This window comes from Fistularia commersonii, chromosome 22 (assembly GCF_037954325.1).
Source record: "Fistularia commersonii isolate RoL2024-O1a breed Wild chromosome 22, RoL_Fcom_v1.0, whole genome shotgun sequence".
Taxonomy (NCBI): Eukaryota; Metazoa; Chordata; class Actinopteri; order Syngnathiformes; family Fistulariidae; genus Fistularia; species Fistularia commersonii.
In genome coordinates this window covers 7,726,909-7,743,000 of record NC_141305.1, presented here as the reverse complement: position 1 = coordinate 7,743,000, position 16,092 = coordinate 7,726,909, and the positions used below count along the sequence as shown (strand labels likewise).

Below are 16,092 nucleotides of genomic sequence, written 5' to 3'. Positions count from 1 at the left end.
GCTAAGAGGTGCCACGAGTTAAGGAGACGGAGGAAGCAAGACCGTACTCGATGATGTGCTTGGCTGCCGTTGAGACCATTCCGTCTCCTTTGGGATCGCCAGAGTTCTTCTCATCGGTTTCCACCTTGCCCGCCTCCTCTTCCTCCTTTCAGAGCAGATTTGGAGAGGATGCTTTACAAAAGACTACAAGCACTGTGGAATAGCGGAGGCGCCCGAGCTGTAACAACATGTCTGAAAATTTGAAACCCCCCCCCCCCAAGGTGGACTGAGTTGTGTGTATCGACAGCATGTTCCTGTTGGGGCCAATTAGGAGGAAGGTACCGACCTCCTCCTCGAACTCTGAGCCGCTCTCCTCGCTGTCTGACCTCGGGGCGACTTCGTACCTGCGTGTCAAAGGAGAAACGAGCGAGATGAGTAAATGAATTAAAAAAATAAACACAAAAAAAAAATAAAAACGATGGAATTAGTTTTTCGAAATTGTGGCTCGCCTGTTCGAGCCCAGCATGAAACCGATTATTTCTGTCTGCGTCACGTGTTTCAGACGTCTGTCTCCCGCTGTTACGGCAACAACAACAACACCGGTGAGGACTTCAGCCTTCCCTTACAGAGCTGGGAGCTTGTCTTTTTAATTAATTTAAACAGGCAAGTCATTAAGATCTCATTCTGCGGGACAAGCACGGCAACGAAAGGATGTGTGCCTCAGACGGGGGGTTGCTGCTGCTGTGCTACCTGTCATGCTTCGACGCCCTCTATAATCACATTCCGAAGGGGCTTATTATGCAGTATGTGTGCTTCCATCCTGTGTAAAGAAAAATTAAAATTAAAAAAAAAAAAAACAAGCATAGCATTATACCAGCAGGGATTTGTTGTGGATTTTGTGTGTGAGATGGGTTCTACCGTAATTTCCGGACTATGAGCCGCTACTTTTTTCTCACATGCTTTGACACAGCGGCTTAAACAATGATGCAGCTATTTTATGGATTCTTTTGGCTTATCGTGCTTCATGCCGCCAAAACATTTAGCCTTGTCACATTGGACCGGTGAAATTACTGTGGAAGACGACTTAAATGGTTTTAGTGCGCAGGAGGAAAAGGAAGATAGCATTCAGTTGGAGTATGACAAAATGGGGATACAAACTGGATGGACTTTCCTTGAGTTATTTAATATTAATCTTTTTCCATCAGCCGTGTCACAGGCACTGTTTGGAAGAAAAAGCATTTTGTGGATATTACCGGGATATATTTAATCAAAGGCTTAAAAAAAATGTGTAAATCTGTGAAACATCGTTCTGTGTAAATATCTCATGTCACAACGTGGACGCCTGCGGCTGATGGACAAGTGCAGCCTATATATGCACACATATATTTATTTAGTTATTTTTTGCCGGTGCGGCTTATATTCAGGTCCGCTCAATACTCCTGAAATCACGGTTGTTAAGCTGCATTCAGTCACGTTCGCTGTGTTAGCTAACCGTTATTATATACAGGTGTCTTCAACCTGAGCGGTCCTCAACTTGTGGTGTTTCGACTTTAAAGCAATAATCCCATAAATCATATTCAAAATAAATTTTGACTTGAAGCGGCAAAAAATAAAAAGAAAAAAATTGCTGGCAAACTTGTTTGCGAGTGCGGCGGAAGAACGCGCCATGACAAAGGGTCAGTGAGTTGTTCCGACTTAGGTCGAAAATCACCTTACAGAAATCCATCGGAGCAGATCTCTGACGTAACTCGAGGACCCGCTGTATTTACTGGAGGGGAATCTAGTCTCGTAGAATTATGTCGATTGACAGCTCAATATTCAAACAATAATTGCCCGGGGACCAATCCCGGGCCCCGTTCTAGAAACCGTTCTAGAGCAGTGATGGGTCAGCGGAGCACCTAATTTTCCAGAAAATCCTTTTCAGCAAATTATCTTTTGACCAACAGGACTTGCAGCCCGCTTGGGACACGGCGAGCAAGAGAGAAGGATAACATCCATTGCTAACTCGGCCATGTTGCTTACATTCGGAAGGGTCTAATAAAGCTCTGCTGGGAAGAAACGGTGTATCTCATCAATCACGGCAGTCACATTGTAGCCCCAGTAAACGCTAATAAATGTTTCCAATCCTGTAACAAGTTCTGAGCTTCTTTTCGGACTTATTTATCAAGACAAAAAACGAAACAGCCCAATTATTCGCCACTACGCAGTGCACCGGACTGGATTGGACCACCAAAGAGAGGTCCGACATCTTCCCCCGACCCTCCTCCGCCGCCTCACCCAGGATTCATCTCAAGCCAGGCCTCCAGCTGGCTGGATTTGGGGGCGTCCGTTCCCTGCAGGACCTTCCCGGTCTCCGTCTGGATCACTTTGACGGGCAGCTCGCTCATCTGGCTGCTTTCATCCATGGGCTGCAGGGGGGGGAGAGAGAGAGGGGAACCGTTCAGCTCTGTCACTGTGATTTACGACAGAACACAAGCGGCTTCGCTTCGAAAAAAACGTCCCTTCTCTCAGGCTAAAAGTTAGCTTGGAAGAAAGTCGTCCAAACTACTTTGTTCATGACATTAAACCCTATTTATTTGAGAGCAAGATTGAGATTCTTTAAATACCAGCGTTCTGTCGATTGTTCAAATTTTCATTCACTTCGATCCCCTCCCAAAAACCAAACAAAAGAACAAGGAGTACAACTGACATGCAATCTGGAAGAATTCTTTAGATCGGGATTTGTTTATGCTGATTTCGAAGTAAAAATCCCCAGGGGAGAAATGGTGAAAATTAAAAATACGATTGATGTGAGGTGAATCGCCATGGTGACGGACGACGCTTCCGGGCAGTTTTCCGAATTTTTCCCCAATTCAGCTTAACCTAGCCTCACTGACTCATCCATTTAAAATTATAAAACCCGCGGCGGGCCTTTCATTACAATCAACGGTTTTGGACATCAGCCCCCCCCCCCCCGAGTTTCAGATTAGCGACTGCAGAGACATTAGCAATCGGGCTTCATCCAAAATTACCTGTCACTTCTTCTTACAGGGAAAGAGGAGGGGGGAAGTAATCGCGGGACCATTAAATGCAGTCACTCCACTTGGCAGCAGGTGACACTTTTTTGCTCCCACTCCATACACGCTCATTCCTTGTCTTCGCCTGCGTTTTTTTTTTGTTTTCAACCCCCTGGTGGGGCAGAATCACATCGTTTGCGGATCTAGACATGTTTTTTCTCGGCACGTGGGATGAGCGACACAGGAGAGAAGAAAAAAAACCTTTGGCGAAAGAGGATCTCTTCTTTCAAAACCCTCTTCTGAGAAATGATCCGCAATTGGCTCGGCGTGTTGTTATTTGGTGCTTTTTGGAAGTGTTTGAGGCCTGCATCCTCTCAACAACAACAGCAACGTGTGCAGCTCCACCAGTGGACGACCGACAAAGGAAACTGAGGAGCCGGCCCATCGATCGGGTCGATCGATCGGATAGCGCTGTCGGTTTCCTGTTTCCACCGCACACTCGTAAACAGCCGCCAAAGCGTCATGATCGTTATGAGGTTGTCGCGCTGTCGACGTAGCTGTGCTTGCAGCGGGAGTCCGTCGGCCGCGTCGGCCGACCAACCGCCACTGAGCCTCAGAAGGGCCACGGCTTTCTCCAGCCTCTCCTGGGTCATACCCCTTCCGCACCATGAGGGTCAATCGGTAACGAATTCTTACTCGAATCGTTCGTGTTCATGACCTCCTGTTCCAGGAGGTGATTTTTTTTTTCCCCTCCACAGAGCAACAACCAATAACAAGAGGTAGATGCTCGCACAGGAAACGTCCTTTTGGTCAATTCAAACATCTGAACAAAAGTCAGACTTACTTCTCCATCGGGTCCAAGGGCACTGGGGCCTTCACCGTCTCCGTCCGCCCTCTAGGAATCAAACACAAGGCGCATCTTACAATGTTTCGAAACATTCTTGACTAAATTAGCAAAGTTAATCATGAAAACTGAAAGCACTAAAAACTGCTCAAAAATTAGCCCAACACCCTCCCAGTACCTTCTTTTTCTTCTTCCTCCTCTTTTTCTCCTTGGCAGCCTGGGCTGCTTTGTGCTCGTACACCAGGGTGGTGAGGTTCGCCACGTATTCGTCCGTCTGCTGCAGCAAATAGGCCAGACGCTTGTCTTTCTTTTGGTCGATGAGTTTCCGGTAGCCCTCCTCGTCTTCAGCCTGGTTTGGGGAAGGAGCAAATATAGCAGTAACGTTTACACTGGATTTCTGGGTGCTGAATATTTCAATATTGATTTATCAGCTGTCCGATTGCTGCCGTTTCAAGATTGGAAGTAAAGTAATGCTAATCACTGTTTCAATCACTGGCCAACTAAAGAAGCTCAGAGTGAGACGTGTCACTTTTCCCCAATCTTCGTTGTACTGACAACACAAACACACTTGTAACAACAGGAAAAGAAAGGAAAGGAAAGGGCAGCGTGGAAGCGACCTAAGCCGGGGCTAATGCCAAACTACGATCCTAAGTTTGGGGAGGTTTCATATGTCGGACAGCCAAGAAACGTTAATTTCATCGGCGATTGCACCTCTCCCGTGTTTAGTCGGTTTACAAAGTTTTAACAAACTTTGTTAGTCACTCTATGTTTTGTGTAAGTAAGACCCATTGTTTTTTACCGCCTTTTACCATCATGTACCTCAATATTAGCGTCTCAAAAACGCGGGCGTCCTCTTCGGAAAGCAGAGATAGGGAAACCGATCGAGCTCTTAAAACATCAAAAACTGATGGGTAGTTTTTCCTTTCTGCTGGAGTGTCGGTGGACAAATCGTGTCCAATGTGAATTGACATAAATCTGTGTTTTAGCCGGGACGCACCAGTCCAGAGCGCACCCAACCACGGACGGTGCAGCCACTGTGATTTCGGCACACCTAGCGACGTTGGTTCCTCACCATAAGCCTCCTCATCCTCTCCTTTTCGATCCTCTCCGTCTCCTTTTTCTGCTCCCTCTCCGTGTTGGTGTGCCAGGTGGCGATGGCCCTGGTGAGCTTCTGGTTTTTCCCGGACACGGACCGGTGGTACTCCTTGAAGTCCTTGGCATGCTGGAGGATGCTGTTCAGATACTCCTGGAGAAACAAATACAGTCATTTAATAAAAGCAGGAAACATCAAGTCAAGAGAAAAGAACCAAGAAACTAAATACGCAACTCATTAAAAAAGCCCTGTGCTGCCAGACACGGCGCTCCACACCAGAGGTATTAATCAACATGTGGAGAATGAAGTCACGATTTTTAAAAACTTTTTTTTTTTATGCTTTTCTATCACCCAGACGTCTTTTGTTTTGGATTGTTCTTGCTACCGTCAACCTTTTGCTTGCAGAGCACACAGCACATGGGAGAAAAAAAAACACCGCTCCACAACCTAATCTCAATTGTCCTCTGAGGGCCGTGAAGGAATTGCCTTTTCGAAAGCCGCCACCCCCTCATACACACACACGCACACGCACACACACACACACACACAGGAACACAAAGTTCACTGTTTAATCCTAGGGGTTTAATTATTCTAAATATCCCTCACTATAAACTCAAGAGTGAGGTAAGGTGAAGCCCCCAGTGCAAGATTAAATAACTTTCTAGTGGGATGAGAGACTGTGTTTATCCCGCGTAGTTAAGATTTCAGAAAAAAAAAAACATTTGCATGTTAATGTATTTTACAGTTGGAATTTATGCATTTGCATTTATACATTTTTTTGAATTCCTCGGCACGTGGAGGGGACCTCTGACCTCCCGACTCCTCCCCAACTTCGATTTGAAACGCATGTCAAAAATATAGGAATGAATACATTTTAAAGAAATACGTAACCTGATGTTTCTGCCGGCGCTTCTTCTCCTGCTCGAGCTTCTGCTGCTTCTCCAACTTCTCCGTCATCCGCGCCTCCCTCAGCGTCTGACGCTTGCTCCGTCTGTAGGCCTTGGAGTTGAGCGCCGTCTCCAGGGTGGTGTCGCGCCTCATGCACGCCACCACGTCCTGCCTCAGCTAGGGGGGGGGGGGGGGGGCGCAAATTGCTTGTTAATTCATGAAAAAAAAATCTTTTCGCTTCTAACGGGAGAGTCCAGCGACACATGTATAAAAATAATAATTATAAATTCCATCTTAAGTACTTCCTGAAGCAGTTGGCGAGTGATTCATCACCGCAGCAGCTGTCAGACCTGTTTGGGTTTAGACTGTCGCCTGGATGCGAAGCTGCTCGACTGTTACAAGGAGTGTAATTTTCTTTCTTAGAGTTGCAATAATGATCCTCTCTCGGGGGGAATCTTTTTTCAAAATCGTTGTTTATGTCAGCCGTTTACCTAATTCAGGCGGGAGAGCGAAAGAGAACGGGCAAAGAAAAGCGCAGCTGGGATCGAAAGAAAAAAAAGGTTTTATGATGTGTTTTTTTTTGCCGCCGGCATTTTCTCATACTTTCACCCCGGCCTGATCTTTCCGCCCTCACCTGTCGCTGGAAGTTGAGCAGACGCAGCGCTTTGAGCTCCACGGTGGCTTTCGTCCTCAGGTCGGGTGGCAGGGAGCCCGGCAGGCTCTCCAGCTCCTGGATGCGGTGCGCGATCCGAGCCTGCAGTCTGGAGAAAGAGCGCGGGAGCTTTGTTGAAAACGAAATACTGCCCACACTGGGGTCGGTGTGAAAACGGCAGAGTTGGAAATACACACCTCCGGGTTTTGAGGCGATATCTCATTTCTATACAGTTCCGAAACAGCGGGCTAAAATAAAGTCGGATTCAACAGCTTCAAGAAGCAGCCGTCCTTTACACTTCTCACAACTCTCCTTCTGGAGGAGTGTGAATCATTACTTTTTGGATAAACTTGAGAGCTTCACAAAGTAATGGAGGGCGATTCAAACGCCAATTACATTACTTGAACAGAATTGATCATATTGACTTTCTGCCGAATGGATATTATAATGTTGCTTGTTTGCTGATTTTTCTGTCAAACTGAGCAAAAAGAGGACGTTCCTTTCTTTTCCTGGCCGACGCGGCTTGTTAAGGGCTGCGTGGGGAGGTCTGTGAGTCCAGCAAACAAGCAAAACAAGCCCTTGGGCCCTGGCGAGATTGAGGTCGGCACCTTTAGAAGATGACTCAGCCTGCAGAGTGGAGTGGCAGCGTGGCAGTGGTGTTTTGTCTTTTATTTTCTTCTTAAGGCACCTTCACTTGGGCTCCGGCGACAAAGAAATGCTTTCCGGCTTTAATTCTGACCCTTTGCTGAGTGGAAACGCGCCGGCGACGCAGCACGTCTCGGAAGAAAATGACTAAAGGCTGTGTATTTTCTGTGAACGTCCAAAAGAAATCCGAGCCAACAGAACCTTGTATTCCCTTTGCTGCTCTGACACAAATACTCATCTCTCTGAACCGCATTTGTGTTCCCGTGTAGCTGCGGTATCGTCACGTCTGTACTTCAAGGCGTCCCGCTGTCGCACCCCCCCGAGATGGCAATGTCCAGATACACAGCATCTCCGAAAGGACACAGCGTGCCAAATGTGAACTTATATCACCTCCGCGCTTTGGCTTATTTCCAGGCTAAAGAGGAATTATATTAAAAAAAAAATACAGCACAGGAAAAGAAAGCACTGCATCAACCCCTCTTGGGGAGACTGTGCAAACACAGGGGATGGTTTGCACCAAAATTATAACTATTCATGAAGGCCGATACGTGCGAATAAAAAAAAAAAAAAAAAAAAAAAAAAAAAAGGCGTGATTTGAATCAAATCATTGTGATTAACGGCTGACTTTTCGGAGCGAATTTATCAACGCTATAAATATAAATGAGACACAATTGCGGCTGTTGTCCGAGAACGGGACGGTCGGTACCTGTACTCTCTCTCCTGCAGAATCCCCACCGGGTCCAACCCCTGGGGCTTCTGGATGGGCGTGACCCGGTTCTGCTTCTGCTGCATCTGCTGCATGGGAGACACCTGTTGCCCGGATGGCGGGGTGGCGGCCGAGCCGCCCGGCAGGGGCCCGGCCAGCGCGGCGGCGGCGGCGGCCTGGGGGGGCACGGGGGAGGGGCGGCCGCTGACAGAAGAGGCGAGATGCTTCTGGAGATTCGCTTGATTGTCACCACTTTGCCCTGAAGAACAGAAACCGAGGGGAAGAGAGAAAGTCACTTCTCTGCAGGGGGGGAGAGGACACACACACACACACACACACACAGCCCAGTGTCGTTTCAAGTGTGAAATGTTAATACAGTGGAACGTTGACTTACTACACCTCAACTGATGAGTTTTTTTGTTTTTGTTTTTTTTTTTGAGATGTGAGCAGTCGCTTGGTAGATATTTTGGTTTTAGGTACGAGCCGAGATCTGATTGACAAGCAAGCAGGATGAGTGTTTGACCAGTTACTGGATATTGGGGTGGTAATCACTTAATAATCATTAAAAGTCCATACCATAAAGTGTGGTGGTAACATTTACACGTCTCTTTTTTGCCCCGCTCGGCATGAAAATGGTCGGTGCCACCAAAAGGGCCCTTCCAAAAGTCCCCCTTCCATTCGATGTTGTGTTTTCTTCAATACTCTCCTTTGTTTTTCACAACTTTTAGTTCATTTTTATTGGAAAAACTGGGGAAATACATGAAAAATGAATTTTTAATGCCAAGTATGAATATAACAAATATCTGAGTCCGTGGATTTGACAGCGGGCTCCTGCGGATGTAATTGCACATCATTAAAACATTATAAAACCGTATTAGCCTTGGTTCACGTCAGGTTCTTCCGAGCTTTCTCTCGGGGGACATTTTGAAAACGGGTCCTCCCTTCTAATGGGCCCGGCCTCGCAGAAACATCCCGGCAGCCAGCGGGTGGAAGAACCATTGGCGAACACGGGCGGGGGAGGAAAGTTCAGAGTTTGAATAGCGTGTTGAAATGCCCTCCGTCAGCTCGACTCGGCGTGACGGGGGGTAAAGCTTCCTCCTTCGACGTGATAAAACAGAAGGGCTTCAAGCTGCAAATGGCGTTGAAGCCGGTCAATAAAACCCACACTTAACCCTAGTATGGCCTTTCTGGGGTTTTCTAGGACAAGATCCAACTGCGGGCTTTTTTTCGTTCCCTACGTCGTCTCTTATGTAACACGGAAAAGGGGCGAGCAGCGACGCCGTCACCGCAAACCAGAGGCCTCCCTCGGGCTCACGGGGATGAGCTTGGAGAAAGATAATCATTTCCTTACAATCCAGAGCGCAACGTGGCCAGGCGTGGAGGGGGGGGCGGGGAAGAAAAGACAAGCAAATGTTTCAAACCGCCTTTTTTTTTTCCCTCCCTCTTTCTTTTCTTTTTCTCCATGGTTCAACGCACCCGGGAAAATGTTCCAGTCTTGGCCAACTGATCATTTGTTCTTTGTTCAGAAGTTATAAACGGCGTGAACTTGTGTTTTTGAAAGTTAAAAGCTGCGCTGTTTTCCTTATGCATTTCATCAGTATTCTGGATGGAATAGGGTGAGGTAGGTTTTATTTATGGGCTGTTCCAGGCGGTCGGTATTTTAACTTAAAGCACTTGACACTTCTCTAATCATTGTCTATGGATTTAGTCAGTTGGGATCGAACCAAACCAGAGGGGTTTGGTTGGGGTTTACTGGGGTTGCTGTCACTGAGCTAATTCTGAAGACTGGCGGGTCGGTTATCCTGCTGTTTTGAGGACTATTTGACCAAAAGGCTGATGGCGGCGTTGTGTGACGGATTTAGTTTTAGTGCCAAAACTCTCATCAAGCTGGGGAGGGAGGCATAACGAAGACCTTGAGGAATGTTCTGATATTATGATTGACAAGGACAAGGCGAGAAACAGGTCGTAGGGGATCAGTGGGGGGGGGGGGGTCTTCGACAGCCGACACTGGCGTTTAACGGCGGGACTGCTGCTAAAGCTAAGTGGTGAGGTGTGGCTGAACAAATCCGCTGGATTTAGGAGACAAAAATAAAAATGTCTAATGTCACGGTGAGGAAAAATGCGCATTAGCTGTGTTTTGAAAAGACCGGAAAGTCAATCGAATTTCTCACAGACTTCAAGCGCAGTTCTCAGGAAGCTGTTGACATCTTTTGTCTTCGTTGGCGCACCGAGTACGTCGGCCAGTGGCAAAGGTCAGAAATGGGACATAAAAACGATTTGAAACGCCGGCAGACTTCAAAGTCCACACCTCCATCGCCGGAAGTCAAGTGCTTCTTTATTCCGGGCTTTGAGGAACGAATCTGTCATGAGATGCAGTCACGAAGGTACTCGCAAACACCTTTTTTCAGGGTAGATCTTCCCCCTTTTTTCAAATAATCAACCACCTTCAAAGCCAGTCAACGTCTCCCACTTCCTCCAAAAATCTTCGGACGATTCGCCTTAGTGTCCTTTGAAAAAGGCCTCGGAGCCCTGGCGGCGCATCAAACGGCCGAGTGTCTATGTGTGTGTCTGGGGGGGGTTGGCGATGAGTTCACACTGCTGATGCCAGCGGGATTTCGGATTCATACAACCGGCCATTCACACAACCACTGTCCCGTTCACTTACCGTCAGCCCAGGGTTTGGGTCCGGCGCTCTGACTGAGGCCCTGCAGGGCTGGAGTGGGACAGGGGCTGGACTGGGGCCCGCCCATGCCCGCCATAGGCATGCCTGTCAATGACACGGGATATTCTCAACATGAGATAATACCCAGGTCTCCTCAGGACGCGGGCAGTGACCGCCGTGTTAAAAGACAGAATTTGATGAAGATTCTTGTTGATCTGCTGAAAAACCGGAATCCCATCTTTCGTAATAATTTAACACATCCATCGCTTCCAACTGCCGACAAAAGATGTTACTTTTACCGTGAAAAAGATTTTGGTTTTCAGCAAGCTTGAGTCCATTTCACACCAGCCCAGATTTTCAATTGTTTTCCTTCAGCTTTTCCCAATCCCAGATTCCAGCACGGATGCACAATAATGAGATATCTTGAATTATACCCTGGGTGTTTCACATTTGCAACGATCTGCTGCTGGAACCATTGTAAACTCCAAACAAATGCTTTCTCCTTTTCTGTATGTAAGACCTTGAAGGCCCCCCGCTGTCACGTACTAAAATCGAACCCATGAAAATGCACCTGAAATAACAGATAGAACCTCAACCGAGAGTTTAAACATCAGGCGCGTTCCTACATTTGCACTCGTACTTATTCTGTGCCTGACTTTAACTCCCCCGATGTTTGAAAGTGAATAAAAAGACTGCCACTTGACAACAGGCAATATTAGTTTCCTCCAAATTCAAAGAAAACCGGTTTAGAAATGCTTTTAGCCTGTCCTGTTGCTAAACCAAATTTGTGCAATTGTCATCAAGACATGAACAGAATGGATTAAAGGGTATGGCAGCTTGTCAAAATTTTCTTGTTGTGGCACCTGGACATTAATGCCTTCACTGGAAGACTGAAGAAATTCAGGAACACTTGCCACGACAAGAAGATTTTAACAAGAATTCTCTTCCACTAGGAAGCTGTAGGTATGGTTGCCCTGATGTTGACATTTTGTAAGCAAAGAACGGTTATTTTGGAATCTCTACATTTCTCTCAGATATACAAAGAGGGTGACATCGCATTGTCGCAGGGAGTATTGAGAGGCTTCCTACCCTGAGGCCTGTTGTAAGGACTTGCATTGGGTGGCTGCTGCTGCTGTTGCTGCTGTTGCTGCTGTTGCTGCTGCTGCTGCTGCTGCTGTTGTTGCTGTTGTTGCTGCTGTTGCTGCTGCTGCTGCTGCTGTTGCTGTTGCTGTTGCACCTGCTGCTGCTGTTGCTGCTGCTGCTGCAGGGTGGGCAGGCTCCTCTTCCCCTGGACCGCCATCTGAAGGTTTTCGGGCAGCGGCTGCCCCCGGCCCAGGATCTTATAAGCCAGGATCTGAGCGCGGAGCTGCTGCAGCTGGATCTGACTGAAAGCGGAGGGGCCCCGGCCCTGCTGACCCATGCCAGACATGTTGGGCATGGCTCCTTGGGGGTCCATGGGCATCATGGGACCCGGCTGCGAGGGAGGCATATGGGGCGGCGTGGGTCCCCCACCACCTGACATGGGGCTTGAAGCGTGCTCGTGGACTCCCATGGGGGACGGATGGGGGGACATGTATCCTGCGGATTACAAGAGGGCCTGTTTGTAATTACGGATCGCTAAAAGTTCAATTCAGTTTATTACAATCTGAATATAGCGCCCGGTGACAGAGAACATTTCAAAATCTTTGGGTTATAAAACTGGACATCTATTAGCTCATGGGCAATAATAGAGAATTATGGAGTGCAGGGGTCTCTTTTTTGGGAAAGTAAGTATTTTCACTCTTGCACTTGACTTGGTCAAAGGGATTTTCGGCATCTAAGTCAGGAAGCTAACCCTCACTTAAATGGCCCACAACAACTGTCACTGAAGAGCTTATGTGAAAAGATGAGACACCAGAAGGGTCTCAGAGTGTTGGCAAAAAGAGCTGCATTTAAAAGAAAATACCAAGAGTAGTACTTAAAAGGGTTTAAAGCAACAGTCACCTTCCCTCTATTTGCAAAAAAGTAATTTGAGATGAAAGTGGCCTGTTGCACTAAAATGGTTAGGTTCGGGTGTACGCATACATAAGGAAAGAATTATTTTACATATATATGCAGAACAAAGCTATTCAATGCATAACAATAACAAAAAAATATATGCACTAACAATTTTGTTCAGAAAAATGCCTTATTCTTCAGTGGAATTGTACTTTTAGTAGTGATATAAGAAAAATAATGAAAATTACTTCAGGTTGATAGATAGTAACACAGGTACATCGGTATGCATGCAACACAGTGATGCTCGCTGCATTGACCTGATATTTAACTGAAATCACGACTTGTTGTCGGGGATGAGATTTAAAATTACTGCCAAACCTTGGCTGTGCTGGTCCATTGGGCTCTGCGGGGGCCCCATCCCGCTGTGGAGGGACCTCATCCCCACGCTTTTCATGTGGCTAAAGTGCATCGCGTCTGCCATAGTCTTGTCATTCATTCCCTCCATGGGCTGGGGGAAGTAAGAAGAAATCCTTTTGTGAACTAAACACATTTCCACCCGCAAACTTTATTTTTTCTTTGCAGCGCTACAATAAATACCACAATTATAGAAGATGGGGAGCAAAATCTTCCATGTGTCACGTCATGCTGAGAAAAAAAATTAAGAGTTGGAAATTGTTAATAGTTATAACTCTGCTTCCTTTTTGATGTTTTTCTTCCAACCTAATGTGCAAGATACTAATTATCCTCAGCATCTGGTTGCTTGTACAATTATGGAAAAGATGAAAAAAATGCCATAAAACTGCCAATAAAAAAATCAATATTGAAATGTTGCAGAAAGTAGAAAGTCTTCCTCTATCAGATGTTTTCAGATGTTTTAAACTGAGCTGAGATTATATCTTAAAGCCAGAGAGGGCCAACACACCGCTCGCATGGCTCTTTTGCTCCCCCTATACGGTTCACATGTCACTGCTGTCCTTTTTTGTTTTTTACTCATTTTCAGGTTTTCCACTTTCATAAATTAACATTTGAAAAATATATACATAGATGCAACAGTTAGTGCATGCCATGGAGTTATCAATATATCTGAAACAAGTGGAATCAATGGGGTTGCTGAGGTTGCTCTGACTTCTGAGTCAGACTGTGACTCTGGGGCTGACGTTCCTGTTGAAACGTGTAACGCTGGATGTGCAAACGCGCAGAGTGGGAAACGGAAAGAGCGTTAATACGGAGACGGGACAGGACGTTCTTATCTGAACGAGTTGTACTTTTTTGCAAAGCAAAAATGAGAGGCCTTTCTGTTTGACATGCCAAACCTGACCCTCCATGCTAATATTGACCGGGGAGCTTCCCAAAAGCAGTTATCTTTGCAGGCACAAGGTGAACACGTCGAGGTGCAACTCAGGAAAACAAGACCCATTTGGTTGTCTTTATAACTTTACAATGTTTACATCATATCATGCCTCTTTATGCTGGCTGAGTTGGACCCCTCAGCTATTAAATTACATTACAAGACAATTTGTGAATTCATTGGAGTATACCTAATGTATAATGCTTTGTTTTTACATTATACATTGCCAGATGATTTCTTGATTACTGTATGAAATTATGAAATTCAAAGTAAATTTTACATATTGTTCTCCATTTGGATTTGTTTTTTTAACTAAATTATTTGATTATGGAAAGAGCCTGTAAAGTTGAGCACCCCATCGACGGTGTGATATATTTCCTTCGGTCTCCTTCACAGACAGACAGCCTGGTATTTATGCGAACTAACCTTGTGCATAGAATAGATGTTGTCCTGAGAGAACTCGCTCTGGGCCTGGCCCTGCATGCCATGAGGTGCATTGGGCGTCCCGGGCCCAGGGCTGGGTCCCATCATGCTGTGAACGGAGCCTGGTGAGGGGTCAGGTCCGGGGCTGGGGCCCAGGATGGGACCCGGGGACAAGCCTGCCCCTGGAGATGGGCCGGGATGGGACATACCACCTGGCGTGTCTGAAGGGGTGGACATCTACTGGACTGCTGAAAGGACAACAACAAACAGGTCTATTCATGTCAAACAATCTGGACTGATTTTAATCCCAGAGTGACCAAAAAAAAAAACTACAAACATTGGTTGTTGACTTTTCAGCAGGGGTCTGAAACTCAAACCTGCTCTGAGCTGCTGATGGCTTTTCTCTGAAGAGAAGCTGTGGTGGCACTCAAGAGCCACAAAGTTGAATTGTAGAAAATAAACAAATATAAATATATATAAACATATGTATAAGAGCTCTTCTAATTTTTTTTTCTCCACCCTTTCATTTTTATTTTTTTATTTTGCAACACAGTGCTTTTATTTGAAATGTGCCTTGAATTGGTATAGATCTATATGGGTGCGAAACCACTTTATTCATTCATAAAACAATTTCTGGAGAGCTCTCTCGTGCGTGGGCTGGAATTGATCCCCGGGGGTCTGCAGTTTGAAACTCCGTGTGTATTTATATGATCAAATAATAGAAGAAAAATCTGCACTAAAAAGATATGGAGTTGCTTGAAATCGGGAGTCAAACAGTAAGTCTCAAGTGGCAATTTTCATATGAAAAAATGCATCGAGTCACTGTTGTGCACATAAACGGTGGCGCGATGTGTCCTTTATTTTTCAAATGGTACATGTTTTAAGCAGTAAGGATGAGCGATCGTCGAAACACTGCAGCAACAATAAACGCTGACAATTTCCTTATAAGGTAAAGACAGGGAGACGTCTAAACATGTCATGATCACAAATCCGCTGTGGACTAACTACGAGGGATGCAAATAATAATAATAAGATGTTGCTTTTTCCAGCCGCCACTGCGGTTACTGTTAAGGTTAGCTCGGTTAACTGTCACATTGTGCAGCCAACTCTGATTGGATCATGGCTTCCCCAAAAACTGGTGGCCATAACGGGCAAAAAAAAACATATACTTTTGAAAGAAAGTCAAGTTGATGGCACGGCTTCGGTTACTAACACTTTGATGAAGAAGTATAAGAGGTTCAAAACGATACGGTCCCGTAATTATATTAACAAGGTCATTTTGAGAAAGAGCAGATCGGGCAGCAGCGCGGACGACTAGCTAACGTTAGCTAGCTTAGCGTAGCAACGAGAGCCTGCTAGCTTAGGCTGGGTGGCGCTGGTTCTGGTTATAGACTCCCCGAGATTCACTAACTGTCGCCACGTCAGAAAGTTTTGACAGCTAGCGACACGGTACGAGGTCAAATACCAATGGGCACCGAATGAAAAGCCCCGAGAGTCAGTTTACCTTTCGGCTGAAGTCTAACTGCATACAAACAGGCGAAATTAATATAATATTTCTCCAAAATATGACTGCAGTCCACAAGTTCACTCCCCCTCAGCGTTGTTTTGCTGACATGTTAAAGTTTGCCGAGTGTCGTCATTACTGATTTGTCAATGTCACAGGAGGCCCCGCCTCAGTCCGTGTTGATTGGTCGGAGGACACGCCAATCATTTTTTTTCCTCCTTTCTTTTCCTGGGTGTGTTATGTGCTTTGAAAGCGTCGCTGTAACTTTGTGACTGACAAAACCGCGCCTGCGCAAAACAGCACCACTGTTAATGGAGTCTATAAAAAAGGGGGTTTCTTGATCTTGTTGTTTGCAGGAGGATCTGAATCTAGTTT

General features: G+C 46.1%; 1 protein-coding gene across 1 annotated transcript in view; it reads right to left on the bottom strand.

Annotated features, from left to right (window-relative positions):
- Positions 1–15,835, bottom strand: part of smarca2 (SWI/SNF related BAF chromatin remodeling complex subunit ATPase 2) — a 38,844-nt gene extending 23,009 nt beyond the window's left edge. The window contains exons 1-14 of the mRNA XM_086169492.1: positions 15,718–15,835; positions 14,217–14,461; positions 12,821–12,950; positions 11,555–12,043; positions 10,469–10,570; positions 7,804–8,062; positions 6,435–6,561; positions 5,804–5,977; positions 4,892–5,065; positions 3,998–4,168; positions 3,820–3,870; positions 2,257–2,387; positions 326–383; positions 48–145 (exon numbers count right to left, since the gene is read on the bottom strand). Of these exons, the coding sequence (XP_086025618.1) occupies positions 48–145; positions 326–383; positions 2,257–2,387; positions 3,820–3,870; positions 3,998–4,168; positions 4,892–5,065; positions 5,804–5,977; positions 6,435–6,561; positions 7,804–8,062; positions 10,469–10,570; positions 11,555–12,043; positions 12,821–12,950; positions 14,217–14,450 (2,198 nt within the window). The 5' untranslated portion in view covers positions 14,451–14,461; positions 15,718–15,835. The remainder of the gene's footprint in view (positions 1–47; positions 146–325; positions 384–2,256; positions 2,388–3,819; positions 3,871–3,997; positions 4,169–4,891; positions 5,066–5,803; positions 5,978–6,434; positions 6,562–7,803; positions 8,063–10,468; positions 10,571–11,554; positions 12,044–12,820; positions 12,951–14,216; positions 14,462–15,717) is intronic.
- Between the last annotated feature and the right edge of the window lie 257 nt (positions 15,836–16,092).